The 24,695-nt window shown below is 39.5% G+C and overlaps 1 protein-coding gene across 2 annotated transcripts in view; it reads left to right on the top strand.

Moving 5' to 3' along the window:
* EGF (epidermal growth factor) overlaps positions 1-24,695 on the top strand; it is a 57,756-nt gene that overhangs the window by 12,904 nt on the left and 20,157 nt on the right. For both annotated transcript variants that reach the window (XM_050337646.1, XM_050337647.1), the window contains exons 4-16: positions 894-1,075; positions 4,320-4,550; positions 6,146-6,348; positions 9,565-9,690; positions 10,701-10,823; positions 12,446-12,568; positions 13,747-13,872; positions 14,789-14,925; positions 16,849-16,997; positions 18,572-18,676; positions 20,393-20,616; positions 23,613-23,780; positions 24,509-24,658. In XM_050337646.1, the coding sequence (XP_050193603.1) occupies positions 894-1,075; positions 4,320-4,550; positions 6,146-6,348; positions 9,565-9,690; positions 10,701-10,823; positions 12,446-12,568; positions 13,747-13,872; positions 14,789-14,925; positions 16,849-16,997; positions 18,572-18,676; positions 20,393-20,616; positions 23,613-23,780; positions 24,509-24,658 (2,047 nt within the window). The remainder of the gene's footprint in view (positions 1-893; positions 1,076-4,319; positions 4,551-6,145; positions 6,349-9,564; positions 9,691-10,700; positions 10,824-12,445; positions 12,569-13,746; positions 13,873-14,788; positions 14,926-16,848; positions 16,998-18,571; positions 18,677-20,392; positions 20,617-23,612; positions 23,781-24,508; positions 24,659-24,695) is intronic.

Raw genomic sequence — 24,695 nt, 5'->3', positions numbered from 1 at the left:
TACCTTTGCTGTTCACTGATTAGCACTTTATTTTTCCTGTTGCAGTAGTTCTGCTCCTGAGTCTAGGCTGTTTTACTGGCATTCACACTTAGTGCATTCAGTATTTTCTGTGGATCAAGTGAAGGACAGTTAAAAATGAAGGAAAGAAAATTCAGACAAACTAAGGCTTTGTAGACGTTAATGTTTCTATCAGTTTTAAATTAATCTCTGGCATTACAGAACTTTGTCTTCCAGATTATTGTAACAAAGCTGACACAAATGCTATGAGAAGAATGTGCTTCAATTCCTGGTCATTTTTTTCTCAAACCTTTCATTGGTTACTATGGTTGCATAAATACTTCTTTTGGCACTTCATCCTTTGTTCAGAAAAAGCTGTGCAGTTCATTGCATCTGATTAAGAAGGGCAGACAAGCTGTTGTGGCTGAACTTTAATGCTGTAAGGGCCTTCCTTTGTTTGAGAGAGATTGCCAGTGTTCGTGTACCCATGTGGAGTCTTCATTGATATATTTTCACTGACTTTCAAGGACCAGAAACCAGCAACAGTGTGTTAGGAAGTCTTCCATCTGTAACAGTACAGGTCTGGGTGCTCCATAATGTGCCAAATGCAATAAGTTGTAGCAAAAAGATTATTCCAGTGTATTTCTTGGGCAGGACAGTTTCTCCTTTTGCAGGGGGTAGCTCTGTTCAGAGGGGGTGTATTTTAGTACAAAGACCTAATGAAAGTGATGAAAGAATAAGAAAGAGAAATAGCTACAGGTCTGAAAGAAAATGAAGCAAGCAAGGGAATGAAAGTTTCAGTCTGGCATTTTATTCCCTATAATGATAGCCAAGTTTGGAGTAGTCCTTAGGATGACTCTTGTTGTCAACTCTTTTTTTGTTGTTGTTGTTTACAGAGACTATGCTACATAGACAAAGGCATTTCAGGATTTGCTATTGACTGGATAAATCAAGACATTCTCTGGGCCAACAGACAGAAAGGAACCATAGAAGTGACAGACATGAATGGGAAGAAGCGCCGAGTTCTTTTAAGAGATGTTGGTCATCCCACAAGGATTATCATTGATGCTGAACAAAGGTAATTTTAAATGGATTAGTAATTTCATCAAAATAGATTCCAAATATGTAAAGTACTGTGATTGCAGTTTCATGGAATTGCAGAAATGGATTGTAAGGGGACAAAAAGATCATGTGATCATCTAGTTCAACCCCTCTGCCATGAGAAACCCTTCACTAGACCAGGTTGCTCAAAGTCCCATACAGCCTGATCTTGGAACACTTCCAGGAATGAGCATCCACAGGTTCTCCGGACAACATGTTCCAGTGCCTTGCCACCCTCTCAGTAAATAACCTCTTCCTAATATTCAATCTAAACCCAACCTCTTTCAGTTTAAAGCCACTCTCTCTTGTCCTGTCACAACATGTCCCTGCTAAAAGTCCCTCTCTATCTTGCCTGTAAACCCCCTTTAGGTACTGGAAGGATGCTACAAGGTTTGCCTTGAGCCTTCTCTTTTCCAGGCTGAACAACCCAAAATCTCGCAGCCTTTTCGCATAAGAGACCTCTGATCATCCCTCTGATCATCTTTGTGGCCCTCCTCTGGGATCAGTGCAACAGATCTATGTTCTTCTTAGGTGGGGTCTCAAAATACCAGAGTAGAGGGGGAAAATGATGTCACTCGACCTCCTGGTCACACTTCTTTTCATACAGCCCAGGACACGGTTGGCTTTCAGGGTTGTAAGTGCACATTACCAAGTCTTGTCAAGCTTCTCATCCGCCAGCATCCCAAGTCCTTCTCCTCAGGGCTGCTCTCTACACATTCTCCACCCAAACTGTATTTGTGCTTGGGATTGCCCTGACACAGGTGTAAGACCTTGCACTTGGCCTTGTTCAACTTCATCAGGTTCACACAAGCCCACCTCTCAAGACTGTCAAGGTCCCTCTGGATGGTATCCGTTCCCTCCTGCATGCCAACTGCACCGCACAGCTTGGTGTTGTCAGCAAACTGTCTGAGGGTGCACTCAATCCCACTGTCCATTACACCGACATTGTCCAACAGATATCAGGGTGGCTGAAGTCCCCTGTGAGGACCAGGGCTTGTGAATGTGAGGCTGCCCCTATTTGCTTAGAGAGGACCACATCCACTCAGCCTTCCCAGTCAGGTAGCTTGTAGCTGTAATGTCACCTGACTCTCTACGCCTTTAAATCCTGACCCGTAAGCTCTGCATTGGTTCCTCATCCATCCCCAGTTCTAGCTCCATGTGCTCCAGCTACTCACTGACACAGAGTATGTCTCCCCTGCCTGTCCTTCCTAAAGGTCCTGTATCCTTGCATTCCAATGCTCCAGTCACAGGAGCCATCCCACCATATCTCTGTGATGCCAATATCACAGCCCTGCAGGTGTGCACCCATGGTGACAGCATTGCCTATATTCTTCAGAGTCTTGCTATTTGAGTGGGATTTAAGGCCTGGACATCAGCCTGTGTATTTCACCCCCACCCCCGATTTACTTTTCAACATAGCATTTATCAGTGTTGGAAATATTCACAAGTCCTCACACCCACTCTCAAACACCACTGAAACACATGTTGCAAATGGAATTACAGGGATGTATTTGCTGAATGTATGTGGAAGTTTGGGGAGACTCAAGTGTGGATATTCACCTAGGTGTGATTCACTGTGCATAAAAGTTGTCCTCATGTACAAACAGGGAGGCCACTGAGACAGTAACAAACTGTAAAGAAAGTAGACTCCAAGAAGTCTAACATAATTTTTATGCCCTATGGCAATTTGCTTGTATGAAAACTATTGAGGACTCTGTTTTTATTAAGAAGTGAAAGAAAACCCCCAGTATGTTTACATGCACAGGCCTAAACATGGACTAAATCTTACATTAGCAATGTCTTTCTCCAAACATGTGCAACTCTCAAGTAATGAAGGTCAATGTGATACCCTAATAACAGAATTTTTCTTAAAATATGTGTCTGGATTTTAGCAGTGATAGGATTTTTTTTAGAAGCAATAATACAATTATTGCTGTAGATTGTTTTACATTTTTAATGGTGTTTAGAAATGCCAAAAAATAAGAATTAAGTCTAAAGAAAAATAGAGGGCAAATGCAATAAAGGCTGGCAACTACTCAAGTTGATTTCTAATCTCAGTTTTTCTCCTGTCTATTTGTTCTTAGCATATCCTATCCCTACACTGCTTTGCAAAAGCTGTGTGCAGAGACTTTAACTTCCTTTGTTTCTTAGTTTCTTATCTATAAAAAGTGAATCCTCACATTTGTGTCAGAGTAGTGACATTTCTTAAATGACAGGTGCTAGAAAAACTGTTTAAAAATGGCAGAATAAAATTGGGCTGTCTTTCTGGAAAAGTGTTTTTGCTTATACACCGATACCTGTCATTACTATAGACTATGTGACAGTGAGGAAAAGCTGTGAGGCAGAGATTAACTCTTTCTACTGGTTTAGTATAGTTCTTTGCCAGATCTAATACATTTGGGGTCCTTAACAAACCATTAACATGAACACAGTAAAGATAGTTTTATACTACATGGTTTTGTACATATAAATCCTGGAATTTTATGAGGATAGGTCAAACCAATGATGTTTCTTGGAATTTTTGTCCACAAGAAACGCAAGGAAAGAATCTAAATCCAAACATGAAAAAATAAAATAAACATGAATTAGGGATAAGTTGCTATTTTGGAAGAACTACTGTTACCCTTAATCTCATCAATAAATCTAAGTTCTGATCTATGAATATCTTGACATACAATTAGCTTCAGTGCATAACTGGTTTGAGTATTGGAGCTGTATTTTGACTGTGTCTGCATTTAATAAGAGCATAGTCTGTCTGCTATAACCAGCAGGAAGACAGAAATAAGAACAATAATAGAAATTGGTTTTGAGTTAAGCACTTAAGTGGTGTGTTCAACTAGAAATTCCAGAGGTAGATTCCTTCCCTGGGGCAGAGGGCAATGCAGATCTACCTCAAAGAACTCCCTGTCCTCAAGTTTGCAGGTGTTCCCCATGGACTTGAGAGGTTATTCCAGTTTCCTTGTCTGACTGCATGGCTGAACAAAGCAGAGAGACAGACAATAGTGGTTAAGCTGGGCTGATTCCTGCTTGACCTACATGAGAGAATTCTAGTATCTCTAGCAGCACTAGTAGTTGTAGTACCACACTGAGAAATTTTGTACACAGGAGCAGCTAAACAAGGAATGTGTAGCAGTGATGTGGTTGTGCAAATGTAGGTTTGTTTGTTGTGGGGTTTTGTGGTTTTGTTTTTTGTTTTCTTAACATGCCTGTCTTGCCTGCAGGCTGTTATTTTGGTCTTCAGATGGTACAGTTTCCAGCATACACAGAGTGTCCCTCAGTGGAAATGATAGGATAAATGTTTTAAGAACCACAGAAAAAATAAAGGCCATCTCACTAGATTTGGTTGACACAAGGCTCTACTGGATCCAACACGACCACCGGAAAGAGATTTCCCATATTGGATCATGCGACTATGAGGGCGGAGCTGTTCGTTTGCTCAAAAGTTCTGTTCGGTGAGTTTTCCTCAGCTTGTCAGAAATAAAACACTCATTTCAGGGGTGTTGTTAAATTATCTTCCTTTTTCTCCCTTTTATTGTGTCAGTTCATAACATGAGGAGTATGAAGTGTAGTGCAGATGGCCTGTAACTATAAATATAAAACTAATGATAGGAAAATGAAAAATGTCGCAGTTGTAAGGACAACACTGCCACTCAGTACTCTCTATCTTCCAAGCTTTCTGCAAATGATAACTACTTAATCCTTAGAAATCCTCTCTAAGTGTTTATTAGTGGCCTTTTTCTGCAGATAGGAGAGCCAAAAGGAGAGATTAAATGATTTATCCAAGGTCACAGTGGGTGAGCTCAGGTGTCTGAGCTGTGCTCAAGAAACTGAACTAGTTCAGGTCTTTCTCTCCCTCCTCTGAGCCTGTTGTTGTCCTTAGCTGCTGGGTGGGGAGGCTCAGCTCTGTGCTCAGACTCTCCAGCAAGCATCAGCAGATGTGTTGAAAACTGTCCTGTGCAAGAGAATTGTCCCCCTCTGTTCCCCAATGCCAAGGCTAAGGAACTGGGTCTAACAGCTGAGGGGGCTTTTAGACCATGTGCTTTTGAGCTTCATGCTGTGCATGGAGGGGTACAGGTGACCTGTGCTGGTCAGTGAGGTGCTCGGGAAAGGTTACCCTGTGTCACTGCGGTATCTGTCTGTACCGCTGGGTGTAACAGGCACACGTGTAAGAGGGATTGCCAACAGCAGAATGAGAAAAATACATGGTTTCACTGCCAGCTGATTTAAATATGCAGCACTCTATGTATGAGGAACACACAGCTGGTTTCTCCCTACACTGCCAGCAATCACACTGGATTTTTCCTTACCCTCTTCCCTTTTCTTCCTCGAATTGGTTGTTGTTCACTAGGGCACCGACACTTTCCCTTTAGCCTGGATGATATGGATTCTCAGTTTTCAACCTGGATTATGTGTTGGAAAGTGGAAGACAGAATTACTTCTTTAAGTATCTTTTCTGCTCTCTCTCTTATTTAAAACTGGGCCCTTTTGTGGTTCCTGCTAGCTGCTATAACTGACCAGTGAGTGGAAACTACATTCCTGCAATAGGAAAAGCAGCAGGAGATGGATTTCAGAACACCCTAATCTTACCTCTCCATCTCCACCTTGATTTCCTTGGACAGTCAGAATTGTCAGAGCAGGCCCTGGGTATTGGGAAATGGTGGAACTTATCTGACCTACATTCTTCAACAAAGCAGGTGTCTATTTTAGTTGCTGGATTCACCAGAAGTGGGGTGATACCTAAACTTTCTCTTCCAATTGAGTCAGTCCTGAACAATAGCTCATAAAACCTGTGAGAAATGCAGATTATCCATTTTGTGGTTTATTTTTTTGCAAATTTACAGGATTATGAGTGCTGAATTATTTTGGGAATGTCTCCACACCTCATCTGATTCTCATATGTAGACCATAATACAATATATTATATATATGTAAGAATACAGAGAAAGGTTATTTACAGTGAATTAGACTGAACTAGATGCTCAGAAAATGTTGGAATGAGTAAATATATAGGTAATGTGCCACTTTATGTTATCTTCTCTTGTTGTAGACATCAATTGCTTGGAATGTCTCTCTTCGCTGAGCACCTCTATTACTCAGAGTTGAAATCTGGCATGATATGGAGAGCCAACAAATATACTGGAAAAGTTGTAGTCACAATTGGCCTGAAGCCATCATTTTTTCCACCAGTGGAGATAAAAATAGTACATCCTTTTAAACAGCCAGGTGCAAGAACTGATTCTCAGGATTTGGGTAAGTAAAATGAAATGGTACAGTTGTACGCATGAGAATAATAATGTCATACACTCTGATTCTCTACAGTAATAATTTTCTTTGGCAAAATTCCATGCTTCAGTGAAGTAAAGGAAAAAGTTTCCTTTAACTTCAGTGGTCCACAGTTCCGCTTGGTGTGTGCAAATCCAGCTGAGTACCAGGCTGGAGGTGTGCCAAGCATGAACTGCTCATTTCATTATTCTAAATACATAAGCAGATAAAGTGACTTTCTCCTTCTCACCCCTTTGTTTGCACAAAGGTGTTTTTATACTGTCCTGCTAGATGCACAAAGCGTACAGCTTTTTAATCCTCCACCTACATTATCTTCATCAAATGTCTGCTTAATTCTGGAAGTTTTAGTCTAGTGTGCATTTAAACACCTCTTATTATTATGAGGTTGAAGGATTTTAAGAACTAAGAATGTCCTATAGGTGATACTGTGGATGTCTCAGCTTGGCTGTGAAATGGCTCAATTAAGAGTCAGCCTGTCTTAGAAAGACTTGAAGTTGCTATAATAACTCTAGAATAAGAGTCTCAAGTCTCTTTAATTGATATCGATGGCAGTATGAGTTGGTTGTCTTGCTGCCTTCCATTGTGGATCCAAAAATGGAGGTAGTTGACTATCAAGAGCTCACCTTCCTTGAGGATTCCTGCTAAGACAGTAAGAAGTGAGGGATGTCCAGGGGAAATAATGTCTTGTTGTCTGGTCTCTGGAAAGCAGACAGAGCATTCTTGCTTTAATGGAATAGCTTTTGTCACCAGTTTGCTTGGATAAGAAAGACAAGAAAACAGCATAGAGGCATAGAGGTTTCCAGGGGTTCCCAGAGGCTTAAGTGATATAAAGACATGAGGAGAATGTAGTGTTTGTTTCTGTTTGTATGAGCAAAAATGAAACTGTAAATATTTCTCTTGAACTATTTTTGAATATCTACTATAAAATAGGCTTTGTCTTTTTGCATGCCAACCAACAACTTCATATGGTACCATGCCATCTCTCATTTTGAAGACTGATCTGAGCAGAAAAATCAAATTCTCTAAAGGAATTTTCCCTTTCAAATGCTTTGTTTTCAGTGCAAAGAGCTGTTGAGATGCAGAAGATAAAGTATTGCTGGAAATCAAGCTTACACTTGTAAGCACAGGGAGCATCTATTCAGAGACAATATCTGTTATGTGCTTACTTTGAGGAAAATGGTCATCCTGGCAAATGGAAGCACTTTCTTTGACACTTGACATTTGGGGCTCTCATACAGAGTAACTAGGGCAGGATATGTTTGTGGTGCAGACAGGAGCATCTCCACACATCTCAGGGTTGTCACACTGAGATTCAGAAGGTCTTATGAGGTCTCTTTGGGTGTCTAACACAATGTTTCCCTGTGCAGGAAGATAGAGAGGAAGAAACCACGACCAAGAAAGGTAGTTCTTGGTAGTGGTCTCTTGAACCTCATGGACTGTTGGTTGTGTTACGTGTCCTCTCCACAAGAATGTGCAGCATAATTTCATTGAAAGTTTTCACTGACTGTGGGCACTTAGCTTCTATTCTTCTCTCAGAAGATTAACTCCACTTCTTCCACCAGAGCATTCTGCGGTCTGATGTTTATCTTTCCACTGCAAAAAGGCTTTCCCCACTTTTATTTATATATAAACCACATATATATACATATATATAAAATATATACCAGTGTTTTCAAATGCCTTGCAGTAGATACCCCTATATTTCCAATGTTCAGTAAATTTTTGTGCAACAGTAAGCGTTGTCGACAGTAGACCTTTCTTTAAATTCCAAATAACTTCTTGTAAAAATGTTTGAAAAGTGATGGAGTAGAAAGAAGCTTAACAGGCTGAATCCAGATGAACCTTTTGGACTTTGCATGTACGTTGCTTGGCTTATCCAGCGCAAGAACGGGGATGAAAGGAGGACTAATGAGCCTGGAGTTCAAATGAGATTTATAGCTGATCTTACAACAGAGAAACCTGGAGATAAAAGCATACCTAGACTAATTGGATGCTCTGTACAAGCTAAGAAAATGTATGTTGAAATGTAGCGTCTGCTGTGAATTATCAAGACTTCTTTAAAGCAGATGACTAGTGTGTTCCTTCAGATGAAAAGGGAACTGATGAGAAGTGTGCAAATGACATGATGTGATTTTTTTTTTACTTCAATTTGAATTATTTACTTTGGTACCTAAATTCCTCATGTATCCTCTTCCCTTTCTATTTCAAATGATTTCCCTGGATTGGTCAGGGCTGATAAGTACAGAGAAGAGCATGAATTGAGCTATGGGTTTGCTGTAACCCCACAGAACAACTTTGGTATGGCAGCATCACATTTTTATTAATGACTAATAAAATATCTTAATTGCCTCAAAATCTCAAAGACTGCCTCTGGAATTCTTTTAAGTATCTTTTCTAACAAATTAATGATATTCAGTACACTTCCTTCCCATGAAAAAGGATACTTGAGCAGCTTTTTTTGTGAAGCAGGAGTAGGGAGCTTATGGGGGATCTATTGGGCACTTTTTTCTGCTTTCTTTGAAGAAACTTTGAACATATCTTCTTGGAAATCAGAAGGATTCTGAGTTTAAAATCTGAACTCAACATTTATAACACTTGTATTTCTCACAGATCCATTCCAGTACAAAGATTCTCTAGACCATGCTATTATTTTTTGTCCACATGAAACATATGGCCATTATGATCTGTCCAGCTATTCTTTTTGTTAAATGATGTGGTAATAATTCTCAGTCTTCATATGCTATATCTTTGTTATATGCTATATCTATCTCCTCTCTCTTTTCTTTTGCATGTGGGTGCTCTCTCTGTCATTCTCTAATTTCTGAGTGTTTTACGGAGTAATAATATACTACTGTGCAGGAATAGGTGGTCCATGAAACCTGCTACACAGTTTTCCTTTTCACAGTCACCATAGGTATGCACCCAAACCAAACCATTCCTTACTTCAGGCTCTGTCTAGATCTGCTTGTGCTGATGTAGAGCTGGAAATGATCATGTGCACAGACCTACTCTTAGTCTTCCAAGTACTTTCTTTTTTACGGTGATTTTTTTGGCCTGTTAATAAGAAGTTCCTCGGGTTGAGCAAGCAGATGTTGAGAAGAAAATACATCTATGATCATCCTTCTACTTGAAGGTTGGTATGGTAAGAACTCCATTATGCTTACACTGTATTTGTTCTTCCAGAAAGAGGAACCTGTGATTTGAATAAAGAAAAGTGCAGAAGAAGAATCTGCAGGCCAGACTCAAGGACTCATCGGTGTAAATGCCCTAGTGGCTTTATTTTAAGTAGAAATAAACAGTTTTGTGAAGGTAATATGTGATTCTCTCATCAGCTTTATTCCGTCATGTCATGGGTTTATGATGAAAGAAAATTCTTCTGTTCTTTTACTTTGTCTTGAGTATGAAAAAACACTACAAGATTTTAAAAATTTCAGTTCATCATTTAAGTTTTGTGTCCTTCCAGGTTCTTAAATAGTCGAAAAAGAAACTTATGAATGTGTCACAGGTGCCATTCTTTTGAGAAACTTTGATCTTAGCCTGAGTAGGTAAAACAGCTTCAGATAAGTAGATGTGCTTCTGTGTGCTAATTTAATTTTTAAATAAAAATGAAAACAAATATATCACCAAAGGTGAAACATTGAACAATCCTGCAACAAGATTATTACGACTTCCAAAAAGGACAGAAATTCTTAACATACTTCTCAATGTTTTAATCTGGATTGTATTATTAAAAATCTAAATTTACTATTTATAGTAGACAAAATAATACTTATGGAAGCATCTTTTTCACTACGTGACCAGATTTAATAAGACACAAAGGCATCAAAATTCCTAGCTTACAGGATTTACAAACCTACCTGAGCAGCAGCATTCCAGTTCTCAGGAAATTCACCAGGATTGCTTTCTGAATTTTGACTTCTAATACACTTCTGTGTTTTGAGATTTCTACTAAAGTCATATTTAAGCCCAATTTCTTAAAAGAATTTTTGTCTGAAGAAGGTACCTAATGTAATTTTTTTGGATGCACCACAGGATTTAAATGGCACTAAAATCTGTATGGAAAGGCAGAACTTTTGAAAGTTTTCTAGGCACCTATGCTGGACACGTGCAGCCTGAGTAAGTTTTGCTAGAAGTTTTTTAATGCTGATTTGAATGAGGTCTGCAAACTTGCTTCGTTGTAATATATAAAGAAAAACATACTTTGGAAAATGAATGCAAAAAAAAAGAGGTACTTCTTGCAGACTGTTTCTTTGTTTCATTAATCGACTCCCTGACACAGCTTGGTGTTACTTGGATGCAACAAGTGTTTCTTTTGGCAGATATTAATGAATGTGGCTTCTGGAATCATGGCTGTACTTTGGGCTGTGTGAACGTCCCTGGTTCCTATTACTGCACCTGCCCGAGAGGTTTTGTTCTGCTGCCTGACAGGAAAACATGTCACGGTAAGGAGCCATAATATGTAAACACTCGAAGCATCACACTAGAGAGAGTCCTCATTTAACACTGGAACTGCTGAAAGTTTTGTGGGTTGTGTTGCTCACTCCTGATCCCTTATTATGTAAAGTAGGATCAGCTTAAACTGGGTGAACCAGTTTCAGATGTCATGTTTAAGGAAGTATAAGTTACACGTGAGTAATCATATAGGCCTCCTCGGGGGGGGGGAGGGGAAATAAAAAGTCATATCTCCAGAGAGATCTCTTTGCTCATGTTAGGCTCTGTGACACATTCCAGGTGCATAAGCAGTTATATCCTTTTAAATGTGGTATCCGAATTTGACTCACTGTGGTTATCCTGCATGAGAATTTTCCCGCTCTCTGCATGAGCAGCTTGTATCATCAGTTTTTTTCTTTGCAGCTCAGGGCCAATAGCATTGCTAATGTGTATGACATTAGTGGAATTAAATGCATATACTCAGCCTACAAATGAATTAAGCCTTTCTAAATTAAGTCTAGAACACCAAGTGTGAAAAGCATCCAAGTTTTGAGGTCTTGGGATATTCCCAGTCACTTTTGAAGTGAAACTTATGCACGGACAAAGGTCCTTCTACCTTGTTTCCTTGGAAATAAAATACTGGTATAAGCTCCAAGTAGGAGTGCCAGTGCACACCAGTGAGTTCATTCTGGACCATAGCAGAAGCCACAAGCTCTGGTCAAAAAGAAACCCAAGATAATTTCTTGACCATATTCTCTGTGCTTAAGCAGTTACAATAGTCCAGTCCAGATTGAAGTTGCCCTGGAGAAGCAGTATTTGCAACAGTTATGCACCACTGAAGCCAGTGTAAGCAACTGGTTCAAAGAAGCAGCTGTGGGAAACTTTCATTAGTTCCAGTCTTCCAGTGGGTGTTGCCATATGGCACCAGAACTGGAATAATGAGATGGAGCACTGCAATATAGAAGGTGGAAGGAGCATATCCTGTGAAATTGCATGGAAGAAATACTCAAAAAAATGTTGGCACTGCAACAATTCTAATGGAAAGTAAAGAAAAGCTATTGCCAGGTCCTCAGATGGTTTTGCCCTTACAGCTTCTAAAATTGACACTGAGGAACAGAGTTTTGTTTCAGGAAGGTTCATCTTCTGTTTTCATTGATTCTAGCTCTGTTTCACCTGGAGTAGTAGAAAAGTAGTTTGTCCTCATTTCTTTGTGTTTTATACTTATTCTTTCAGTATAAATTCCTTGTAGTTTTCGAAACCTGATCTATTTTTGATGAAATGTAAGAAAGGAAGTTTTCAAAATTACTTCTATTTTGATAACACCTCATCACAGAATTTTGGAAAATGTAAGGCTGATAAGTATAATGGCTTCAGGACTCAGCAATTTTGGCTTTCTCCTGTGCTATAATTAGGAGACAGTGTGGAAAAAAATATTGGAAAAAAAGAGAAACGAAGGAAAACAAACCTCAGAAACACCACAGAGGTGTTGTACTCACAACACAACACTTTTATTTATTTAGTTCCCCCCCCCCCCTTTTGTTATTTAAGAAAGAGTTAATATCCCTCTTTGGGGGCTTAGTAAAAATTTTTATCATAATTTTAGATTTTTTTTCCCCTCTTTAAATTACTGTAGAGCTAATTTCCTGTACCAGTAATGACACTGAATGTAGCCACGGTTGCCTTCAAACGTCTAAAGGCCCCGTTTGCTTTTGTCCGGAAGGATCTGTACTCAAAGCGGATGGCAAAGCATGCACGGGTAAGTAACACTTTTTTCTAGCTGGAGTGACTGCCAGACTCTGTTTATTCTTAGCACTGAGAGCCAGAAGTGAATGAAGGCATTTTACATTCATTTTGCACAGCTGAAAATGATTGTACAAGATAGGAGGCAATAGAATGTCAGGTGCTCTGAGTGCTGAGATGAACAATATTAATCTTCATTTTTTAATAGATTTTTATTAGCAGCAACATCCAGTGTTTGCAGGCCAAATTCCTTTGTTGTCAGCACAGATCAAGGCATGTTACAGATTATTATTGCAAGAGACATCTAAAATTTATATTTGAAGGGAAATATATGTACAAAATAAAGGCTTGGGTGAAATCTGAAGATGACTTTTTGAAATCACGCAGCCCAGGTTCACAGTCACCCAAAAATGGAATTTTTGTAGTCAGAATACTTGAAGCTGCTATGTTCACTAATCTGTCATTCCCCATTCCAGCAATTTTCCAAATTCAGGGGACTGTAGCTTTTCAATTGTATCTTTTTAGTCTTAGGGATCAGGATGGTTCTATTACTGCCAGCCTCCAGCCTAGAAAAAAACCTCTCTTTCCCCTTTAATCCCTTTCATACATGGACAGTTCTATATGCAAAGTTTCAGTCATTATTGCTGTTTTGCTAGGGACACTCTGCTGAGTAAGCTCAGGTTGGCATTGAGAATATAATAGAAAAAAATAAGAAAGAAATAGTTTCTTTTTATTCGAAATCTTGGTTTACTGTATCAGAAAGTATCAGTTTTCCATTCTAGCCTAATTAACTGCCAGGGAGAGAATTTCATTAATTTGCTGTTTCTTTGCATGCAGTGCCCAGTCTGATAAAATTTATTACTCTGCTGTAGATGGGATGAGATTTGCATGGGAGAAGAATGAAACAATGAACACATGGAAGATGTCTTCATGTGTTCCACCCTCCCATCCCCTATCTTGTGTTGTAAATTTTCAGGAAAAACTCAGTGACAAGTTACTACTAATTTGTTTTCACCTCACTGGACTTCTGCTTTCAGCAGGAGGCCTTTTGGTAAATCCACCAGTCACTGAGATAGATGATTTGGACTGTAGAAATCCTGAGCAGAGTGACTCATTCTCTTATACCTCTGATTGTGTTGTATTTTATTTTTTTTTAGAACGGCACAGTAAAATTTTACAAATGCTCTGTTTAAGGTTGTACATCTCCAGATAATGGTGGCTGCAGTCAGATATGCTCTTCTTTAAGCCCATTCTCCCGGGAGTGTGCTTGTTTTCCTGGATATAAGCTTCAGCGAGACAGAAAGCACTGCACAGCTATAGGTTGGTGTCTCGGTGTGCCTGCATATTTCTACCAATAAAAGCAAACCCATTTTTGAGTCCTTTAAAGCAGATGGCAAAACAAGGATCCCTTTTTACACTGGTTTTAGGTTACTTTGTGAAACTTGGGAAGTATTAGTTTTTAGGAAAGATAACCTGTTTTGGAAATAAAGCAGAGTAAGCGCCAGTATATGGTTCAGTCTCCCTTACAAAAGGTTCAATCTATGATCAAGCTTCAGCATTTCGCTGTGGGCCCCCTTACAGCAGAGGTCCATCCTGAATGTGCAGATTTTTGTGCCTTTAAATAAATATGGGCATAGTTTCTGCCAAGTTTTACAGAACTCGGGCTGAGGTCCCTACATTTGGAAAAGAGGATGGGAAATAGTCTGCTGAAGGACTTTTCCTACAAGGATATTTCTCCTCCACTAGCCCCAGGAAGCCCAGGTATTTGCTGTGCACATTTGGGTTTCAGACCCTTCTGTTCCTTCTAAGAACCTGGTGAGCAGCAAGGTATAAGCAATTGTCCAAGAGAGAGGAGGAAAAAGAAGTTTGTGATTTGTTTCAGGAATAAGGGAAGAGCTTTATATTTTGGAGGACAGCATTTTTCTTGCTTTTAGTGGGAAAGATTCCCATGTGCAAAAGTCAAGTGTTCTGGCATTTATGGTGATGATGTGAAATGCAGAGAGATGATTTTGAGGCTTAGTCACTCAGTGTGAAACACAGTGGGGCTAGTGACTGCCTTTATCAAAAATTTTGAGGCTGATGCTGAAAATTTATATTCACATTTATCTTCAATTTCTGAGGCAAGTGGAATGGAAGAAAATTGCCATAATTTCTTTGTGATTCAGTTCCTCATTTTGTTTTTTACCATTACTTTGAAACTAGTGCAATTAACATACTGGCAAATTTTCATCAACAGGTCCTAAGCCATTTTTGTTATTCGCAAATGGCCAAGATATCCGCCAGATCAGTTTTGATGGAACAGATTATACAAGTTTACTTGACTGGCAGATGGGAATAGTCTTAGCACTGGACTCTGACCCAGTGGAAAATAAGGTAAGGCATTAAAAATGAGAGGATTTTGAAGTGTTGCAAGGACAAATGGATTGAGCTTTTATGTGCCTTAACCTTTCTGCTGTCAGTGATCTGGATTACACGTTGCACTGCTAGTTGTTCTGTTGCCTGTCTAGGAGCACAATTGGTACAAGCTGCCAAACACTAGCTGAACAATTTCATCTTTTACACACTTATTGAATGTGCTTTGTACATTGACAATGATAATTCACAGAGAATTTGGATTTCTAAATTCGCTTTGGGCAAGATTTCAACTTCAAAGAACTACTGTGTGATTGATAAGTTCTCTCCATTAAGATTGCAGTGTTGTTTTCTGGAAATACATTGTGGGATTTTTTTTGCTGTGTAGCGGTAAAAGCAATAGTATCTTTTTTTCTGTACAGGTAAATACCTTGATCCCTACTAAATGTAGGAGTAATCTTAACGCAAATTACTTCCCATGTCCTGACATTATTCAGCAAAACTACTGTATGCTCACTGAGTTTATTGCTCTTACAAAATATACTCCTCATGTGTAAGATATTGCTGAAAGATATTGTTGGGAAACAGGACTCTTCCCTGCAGAAAGAGCTGTTTGTCTGTGTGGCTGTACCTTTCCACCCTACTCCTTGCCTTTGGAGTTGGGAATAACAAGAGTTCAGCTGGGCTTTGCTAAACCTTCTCTGGCAGATAGTTATATTTGCCTGTGATAAGATTTATTTACATGTAAAAGTGTTGCAAAGAAATACTGCTTGGTACAGTGAAAGTTGATGATGAGCTCTGATAAGTTGTTGGAAGCATCTCAAGGCCCAGATGGACACAACTAAACAAATGTAAATGTTACCAGATCTGCATTTACAGGAGGAGCCTTTCAGGCACTTCTGGAACATCGCCACTTGTTCCTGAAATAGGGCCCTGCTGGAGCACTGGCAGTTGTTCTGTGCTGTGCCAAATGTAAATCAGCTGCCCCGGTGACACTGGGTGTGCACCCGTGTTCTCCTCCTGTGGGGAGCTCAGCGTGGCATTGGGGTGGGCAGTACAGAGGTGAGGGGACATGCAGGGGGGCTGCCAGGCTGCAGCAGCCTGGTCTGGTCAGTGAAGAGCAGAGCAGCAAGGAAGCATCCCTTTGTGCTCCCATGGTATTAAACTAGCTGGTTTAATGCTAGAGGCTCCTTCCTGTTTTGTTTGACCTTGTAATTAGCATCAAAACAAAGTTATTTGTTTTGCTGTTACCATTTCCAAGGAAAGCCTCAGCATTGTTTTTTAATATGGTTCTGCCATACAGTGTATAACTCCCTCTGGGTATTGAATACAAGACAAATTTTCTTTCCTCATCCTTGGAAACCACAAGCCTGGTTTCCCCACCAGCAGAGAACCTTTCTTTCAACCCAAAACTAAGAAGCCTCTTCTGGAAATTTTAGAGCCTTACAGAATAGACACCTGGTAAAAAATTAAAGTAGCTGCAGGCTGAAAGAGATAAAAAAATAGAAGCAAATTATATAACTCCTTTTCCCCTTCCCAGCTCCTTGACACATATAGACTGTTACTACCTTCTCTCTGCTTCTCCCTTTTCAACATGAGCAGCCAGGGAAATAACAACACATTTCTTTTTGCTTCCTCAGCTGTGCTTCATGTGAGGTAGCTCCTTGCTGAAACAAACCCACAGGCTATTCAGAGGGCTGTATATAGGGCAGCTAGGATTTACAGCTAAGCACAAGCTGCCTGTAGAAGTCATTCTGGTTGAAGGACAAATGCCTTTTTATTCGGTCAGGGATCACAGGTTACCTGTGCAGCTTTTTGTGAATAAACAGTTTAGGAAGCTTTCAAGATGAAGAAGTTGTTTTAGAAGTGGAACTACTAGACAAGGGGAGTAGAGTAGAAAGTGAGATGGAAACTAATAACACCTCACCTGTTTTTTATTTACAGATTTACTTTGCTCACACCGCCTTGAAATGGATAGAACGAGCTAATCTGGATGGCTCAAACCGTGAAAAAGTTGTTCATGAAGCTATAGACACACCCGAAGGCCTTGCTGTGGACTGGATTAACCGTAAATTGTATTGGACAGACAGAGGGTACACGCTCCACAGTGCATTTATGTTGAAGCATGCCATAAAATATTTGGAATAAATGACTGGTGATACAGAAATAGCTGAGATATCACTCTAATTCAGTAGTGCTTCACATTCTGACTGGGTAGTTTTAATCTCAAGTATATACAGTTGGAAGGTTCTTTAAAACTGAAATGCTGGAAGTTCCCTTTGAGTCTGCTATTGTATTTTTATCTTTGTCTTTCCAAGAAGCAAGGGTTTGGATTCAGTTGCAAGGAATCTAAAGCATGTACTGCATATATACATATATGTATGTGCACATGTGCATGTGAATATATGTTTACAGTCTTATTTATATATATACACTCTGTGTATGTGTGTGTGCATATATAGGTATATCTTTATATATAAAAAAGAATATTACTGTATCAAGTATGTCTTGGGCAGAAGTCAGTGTTACTGGCAGCTAGAATCATGCCCCTTTAAGCTATTGGAGAGTCTTTGTCAATTATCTCTGCTAAAAGAGGAATGACAGTATGACTTTAATTTCAGCTGACACCTAAAATTGTATGCCGAGAGAAACAAAACTGACCTTTGCTGAAAAGGCAGTGCCGGATCAAAACACACAATGAAGACTCCTTGAAGAGCAGTCATGATGTTTCAGTATGATCCATAATTCATTAGTCAATAGAAAGTAATTTTGAATGTTCAGATCACCCTCCTCCTCCCTTATAAATATGCTGCTAGTCCACTTCCTTGCTAATAGGTGCAGTCTTGTCTACATGACTGTGTTCCTGTAGAAATATGCCAATATTTCTTGTGAAATAGAAATTTATAGTGTTTGTCTCTGTAAGACAACAGTCCAGGGGGAATCTGAGAAATGGAATTGGTAGCTTCCTTTTCACTCACTGCATTTACCTGTTTGTATTGCATATTTGAAGGAATATATTTCTCCTTCCATCTCTGTGTGGCCTTTCTTTGAAGCTTTAGATAGGCACGGAAGGCTGTAGGCTTGCTTTCAGGTAGAGGTTGGTATTTGTCTGGCAAAGTGAAGGTTGCAGCAATAAAATCAGTTTTCTGGAAAAAGGGTGAGTTGGAAGACCAGCAAAATAGATTCTATACTTGACCATGGATTTTACGAAGTGATCTTAAGAACCTTAGCCTCATTCTTTCCTGCAAAATAGATGTGAAATGATTGGGGATTTCTGGATGAAAAATGCTGCATTTAAAAAAATTCTTTATACATTTGATAATGGCATTTGGTTAGGAGCTGGTTTTCCTCCTGGCTCCCTTTAGAACTAACATTTATCTATTAGTGATCATACTTCCAACTCATTATTTGCCCAGAGAAGGAGAACTTAATGTCTCCTGCAGAACAGCAGGTATTTTATCATACCCTGGACCAAATAATGAGTCTGTAACTTAAATTACTGGTTGATAAAACAAGTGCACTCCCCCTATCAGCAGGATTATTTTCTGTCATTGTAAATTTATTTATTACAGCTAAACTAAAGTGATGCAAAATCTCAGTACATTCTGCCTGAGAAGGTAATTAAAAAGATAGCAGGGAGGACTTAACCATGCCCTGTGTATTGCAGGAAGGCACTCATCGAAAGGAGCAATCTGAATGGAATGCAGAGAAAAATGATCATCTGGGAGGATATCTCCCAGCCCCGAGGGATTGCCATTCACCCATTTGCTAAGTAAGGAATGAAAAATGCAGTTAATCATGTAATACTTGGGGAGGGTTTTTAAAAATGACCATGCCAGTCTTGCCCTTTTGGCAGTCAAGACGTGCATTAGTCTCCTGCTAGGTTAGTCATTGCCTTGCAGAGTTCTGTGAACTGCATTGTTTCATTGCTGGATTTCTTTTTCTGAGCTGGGACATGTTCATTGCTCATACAGATTTAAAAGAAAAAAACAGAAGCTTTAATGATATTGTATGCAGTTTAAGCTAAAGTTGCATGAGCAACTGGAGTCACTCTGACAGTTTGTAAGCACCACACTACAAACTTTGATGGTTCCACATCAATTAGTGCAAAGAAGGTAGTCACTTTTAACCAGTAGTACTTACAAAGTAGTTTTTTGGCCACAGTTCAGTTTCTTAGGAAACTAAACCTTATCTACTGTTGTGGAGGTTTGTTGATTTAAATGCACCTTATATCTTCTTAACTAATGTTGAGCTGATCACAGGAGATTTGGCTGTTTAAACTCTTGATGAAATTCCATCCATTTTAATCAATGGCAAAGTCCATGGATTTCACTCCATTTGTCTGTAGTAGGAGCATTTTAAATCTGTAGATTTTTTTAAAATTTTTTTTTTTTAATGTTCATGTCCTGCTATAACTAAGTACCCACAAATCAAGGAATGAAGCAAAGTTGGAGAGGGTGTTTTGTTAGTTTTCCTTTGGACATAAAAGACCTGAAAGAATTTTTTGATAGAGGTTGAACATGATAGAGACATTTTGCAGGAAAACTTTGTAGAATGAGTAGGTTCTGGGGGATTGTTTATTAGAATTATTGGTAGATGCAAAGGGTACAAGGGGAAAGGGAAGAAGAAACATCACTAAAATCTTCATTTTTAGAAAGTTAATGGTGAAAGGATGAACAGAAATTATGCCAATGTCAATAGTTGTAAATATTGAAGAGAGATCTGAAACATAATTAAGACTATTGAAAATACTGATACCTGTGTTGGCTACAGTGAAACTACTTTGTTAAGTAAAGCTGAATGAATCTGTGGGTTATTTCAGTAAACCCGACAGAGGCAACTTATGCCTGGGAAGACTAGAGCTCAAACTTCAGAAGTAATTTGCAGTTTTGGTATCCCCATTTTTAAGTTGCCATCTAGCACTCTCTGTTTGTTGAAAAACAGTAAGCACTCAGTGAGTAACACACAGGACTTTAGAGGGAGATTCTGACAGTCATGATTTTATTAAAAGAAGAAAATATAGTGGTTTATTTTTTAAAACCAAAATAACTGGTGTACTCTTGCTTGTTTTCCACGGGTAGTGGATAATTTTGGTTGCATTTGTGTATTATTACACCATTGTTTAGACAAGATGCTGGCTAATGCATTGTCTTCTATTGTCTGGGTTTGCTAAACCACTATCAGCTGTCATGTGGAAAATCAAAAAGCAGCTATAAAGATCTGGCAATTAGCATAGGTGGGTGTTGTTTTTCAAAGGTTTTGTGCCAGTGAACAGAGGATTCTGCATAAGTCCCAATGTAATCACCTGGAGTCTCATGGCAAGTGTGAAATGACCAGAAGCCAATATGTTTGCTTGATGCGCGCACTTTTCCTCCTGTGACTCAGGGCTGCGTTGCTCTGATCTGACCTTTCTGCTTTGAAAGAACTCCATGGAGAGGAGGACAAACATTTGCTTACTGACTTCCCGTATTCATTTTGTTTTCCAAAGGAGATTATACTGGACTGACATGGGGGTCAATCCCCGGATTGACAGCTCTTCATTAGAAGGCATCGATCGTCGGGTTATAGCCAGCACTGGTCTGGTGTGGCCCAGTGGAATAGCTCTTGACTACTTAGCAGGCAAAGTGTACTGGTGTGATGCTAAGCAGTCAGTGGTTGAGAGCGCAAATCTGGATGGTTCTGGTCGTCAAATTCTTGCACAGAATGATGTAGGTGAGGTTTTGGCATTGATAATTACCTACTGCTGCTTGTCAGTCTATGTGTGTACCTGCATATGTGCATGCAAATTATAGGCCAGAAGCTGTGCTGTATTTCCCATACAACTCTGTGTTGAGGTTTATGGCCTCACTTTTGTTCTTCATTCTGTTACCCAGCTGACTTCTATCCATTTTAGCAAAAGTATGTCTTTCTAACACTCTCTGCTTTTACTAATCAGTTGCTTTGCATTGCGCAGAGGATTTCTGTGCCTTCACAGAAAAATGAAAATAAGGAAAAAAGTTAAAAATGTGGTTTGCTTGTTTCATGCATGGCTGCTTAGTTTAATTTAGGTTTTGCTGTGTTTATTGTATCAGTGAGTTATTTATTTTGACATCAACTGAAAGATAATTAATCATTATTTTTAAGGTTCTAGAGCAGCAAACCTGCATCTGCAATGTTGAACACTGGAAAGATTCTAAACACAAAATAGATATCAAATGGAAAAATGATTAATACAGTTTGCTGGTAGTTGTTATGGCTTGAGCAGAGTGAGGTCTTGGACGAATCACTGTTCTTCAGTTCAGAAGACCTCAAAAGGCCTCAGCAGAGTGACTTTACAGCCTTCCTCTCTTTCCTCTGCTGCGCATGGTCTGCTGTGTGCTCTGCCTTGCAACTGATCTGCAAAGAAGGGCTTTGAAGCCTCAACGAAGTTTCACTTCATTCCTCCACAAGGAGAAAAGAGAGAAGGAGAGTTAGGAGCACTGTAGAAACATGGACTGTGACAAAAGAGATAGGCTTGGAGCAGTGATACAGCTGGTTTTGAGGTGGGAGAAAAGGAATTTTTGATAATGCTTTTAGTGAGACTAGAATTCAACTTTTGTTCTTGGACGGCTATACACTGGAGGATGGGAAGGTGGCACCTCTTCATAGGCGTTTCTGCTGTAATGCGAATTTTTATTACAGCAGCTCCCTCTAGTGCTCCGGTACTGAGAGCTCATTCAGCACTGCGGGATGCAAAATAGGTAAATTAGTTCTGCTCTTCTGCTAACGCCGTTTTCAGCTGTAAGTAAAACAGCCTGTAAGCACCTGCCCAAGGCAACAAACAATACAACCATTCCTTTTGTTTATGCAACAATTTGGGTTTGCACTGCTCTGGAAAAGGTTCATGAGATTTTTTTTTTTTTGGTTTTGTTTTTGTTTTTGGTTTGTTTGTTTGTTTGTTTTTTGGGGTTTTTGTTTGTTTGTTTTTTTGTTCTTGCTATCTCTGTCGATTGACACCATGCTTCTAATTTTAATCTTTAATGTATTTGTAAATTAAGAGGTTAAGGAATTGCTGATCAAAGCACAGTGCTGTTTGTGGAAAGTGCAAGGTATAGATCCTGAAACTATGAGCAAATATTTGGGTGGGGACAGTATCTAGGTCTTGGGCTAGTTGCTCAAATTTAATGGAAAGAAAAGCTAAGAACCAAGACCAGTGATTAGGCATGGTTCCGTGGAGGTAATGAAGTGCCAACAGTATGCTCTTCAACTTAACACATAAGAACACTTAAACAGTGTCTTAGAGATTTTTTTTTATATAAGAGTGGTTTTTTTCAGTTTATTTGCAAGGTGTTTTTAAGATATACCAACACATACTCCTTTTCCAAGGTTCTAATTTATCTTTTGTTTTGTTTTCCTGTTTGCTTAGCTTTGATTTTGCCTTTTTATTTTTTTTAAACTAATACATTTTGGGGTCCCAGTTTCATTACTGAAATTAAACATCACCTAGTTGAGGTCTACATCAAAAAGCAAAAACACAGATCATAAAAATCACGTGCCTACAAATACATACCTTTCAGGGGGCTCAGACTGCAACACTATGGTGTGGTGCACATGCAAGCTGTGAGGAAGGGCCAGCACAAATCAAACCTGCTTAAGCCAGGAAGCACCCACTGAAACCTAGTGGATATCCATGGAAGAATAGTATATGCTCTTACCTTCCATTGCAAAAAGCTTCCCCAAAGGCTAATCTGAAAACTGGAGATTTCTAAGTGTACAGAAAGAGTGTATAGTCCCATATGGACTAATGACAATTTCCTATCATGAGAGAGACATTAAAAAGAGTCAGAATCATTTTGTAAAGGTCTTTGTGTCTGCCCTTATACATGAAAGTGTCCTTTGGATTCTGAATTGCTGAACTTATCTCTGGAAGTCAAATTGGGGATTTGAGTTTTCCTAGTGCAGATAATGTGCTACCAAGGAAAAGATCCTATACTCTGAACTTGGGGTGGAATTTCTCACACCTACTGCTAGTCGTGTTAGATGCCTGGTTGGAGCTGTTGTTTAGCATCCTGTTGTCATCAGTGAAAAGAGAGGAAGCTACTTGGATGATCCATTGCCTCCTGTGGTTTGTGTTAGCTGTTTCTGTTTGTTAGCTGGCTACATGCACATGTGGCCCACTGTGTTGCACTTGTGTGTGCTTTTGGCACTTGCAGAGACCACACACTGGGTTTGGGGTCCAACTGTGGGTCTGTGGATACAGTGTCTGTGGCTCCCAGGCTGCCCTGTATGAGTACACTTATGCAAGATGACAGATGACGTGAATTCCTCTCCTTGTTGTGTGAAGATTGAAAAAGGAGCTCTGTACCTCAGCAGCTGTGCTGGGCCACTTACTGGCAGAGGAGGGAGTTACTTCAATTGTGAAAGGCTGGTCCAATGCTGCCTCAAGAAATGATGGTGTCTGAGGTAGAAGGATTTTGTGAACTTGATCTTACTGGAGGTCACCAGAAGTATAGAGACTGTACTGAGCCAGGCAATTGTCATAACCTCCTTTGCTAAGAGCATAAGTAACATGTGCCCATGGTCCATCATTCACAGACACTTATCCCTGCCCAAGGGCAAACAAAGTGAAGAACTACTGTGGCTATTCCCCTGTGTTATAAGCCGACCTGTATGCAGACAGTACTTTTGTTTACACGGTTTCTTGTTTATGTTCTGCAAATGTGGAAATGATAAATCTAATGTCTTTGTAGGCCACCCTTTTGCTGTAGCAGTGTTTGAGGACCACCTTTGGTTTTCTGACTGGGCTAGGCCATCACTAATGAGGGTGGATAAGAAGACCGGCCAAAACAGGGTACGTCTTCGAGGCAGCATGCTGAGACCCTCATCAATGGTTGTAGTGCAACCTTTGGCGAAACCAGGTACACTGCAAAAGCTAAGCAGTCATTCCCTTCCAGCCTCCTCTTGTTCACTGATGTCAGTAGAATAGATGTCCTTGGGGAGATGACTGTCTTCTCAGAAATCAGCCTTGCATGGCCAGACTGGCACTTACTGAAAGCATCATCTGGGCACGTGTCCCAGGAATGCTGATGGATTTTATAAGTTTGTGTTCATGCTCAAGAATAGATGCTGGTCAATTGCCACGAGGCTACACAGTCTTTAAATTCCTATTTGTCCTAGTTTATTAGCACTCCTCTCACACACAAATAATAACAAACGACATGGAGAAAGATTTTGTAAGATCTATTAGTTTTGGATCAAATAATTTGATTTTCTGTTTGGAACAATTCCCCTGTAAGCGAAAAAAGTAGTTTAGTAGACCAGGATTTAGAGAAGGTAATCACAGGTTCCCTATGCTCTTGTAATGTTCTTTCAGGGAATGTTAGGACTCTAAATATTAAAGGAGAAATAATAAAGTGAATAAAATAATAAAAAATGTGGCACATATATTAGATACAGAGTATATGAATCTGATTTCCTGCCAGAGGCTGATAATATCTATGCTTTACTATATGCATCTGTTGTTAAATAAAGAATTTTAAAAAGTGTTCTAGTTTTTGTCAGTCCTTAGTCCTTTTCCCAGCTTTGCACTAAATGGAGATGCTGACTAGAGAAGTAGATTCTTAGGTTTCCTGTTTTTCTGCATTAGGTGCGAATCCTTGCCTTTATCAGAACGGAGGCTGTGATCAGATCTGTGAAAACAATTTTGGAATTGTGCATTGCAAGTGCCATCCAGGATTTGGGAAAAGTCAAGACGGAAAAGCCTGTCATGCTCTGGATTCTTCCAACTCAACGGAAGGTACAAAAAGTTCCAAAAAGACCCTCCTCAAATCTTT

This window comes from Myiozetetes cayanensis, unplaced genomic scaffold (genome assembly GCF_022539395.1).
Source record: "Myiozetetes cayanensis isolate MyiCay16 unplaced genomic scaffold, myiCay2020 scf7, whole genome shotgun sequence".
NCBI classification, from domain to species: Eukaryota; Metazoa; Chordata; class Aves; order Passeriformes; family Tyrannidae; genus Myiozetetes; species Myiozetetes cayanensis.
This window is presented reverse-complemented; position numbering and strand designations above follow the sequence as displayed.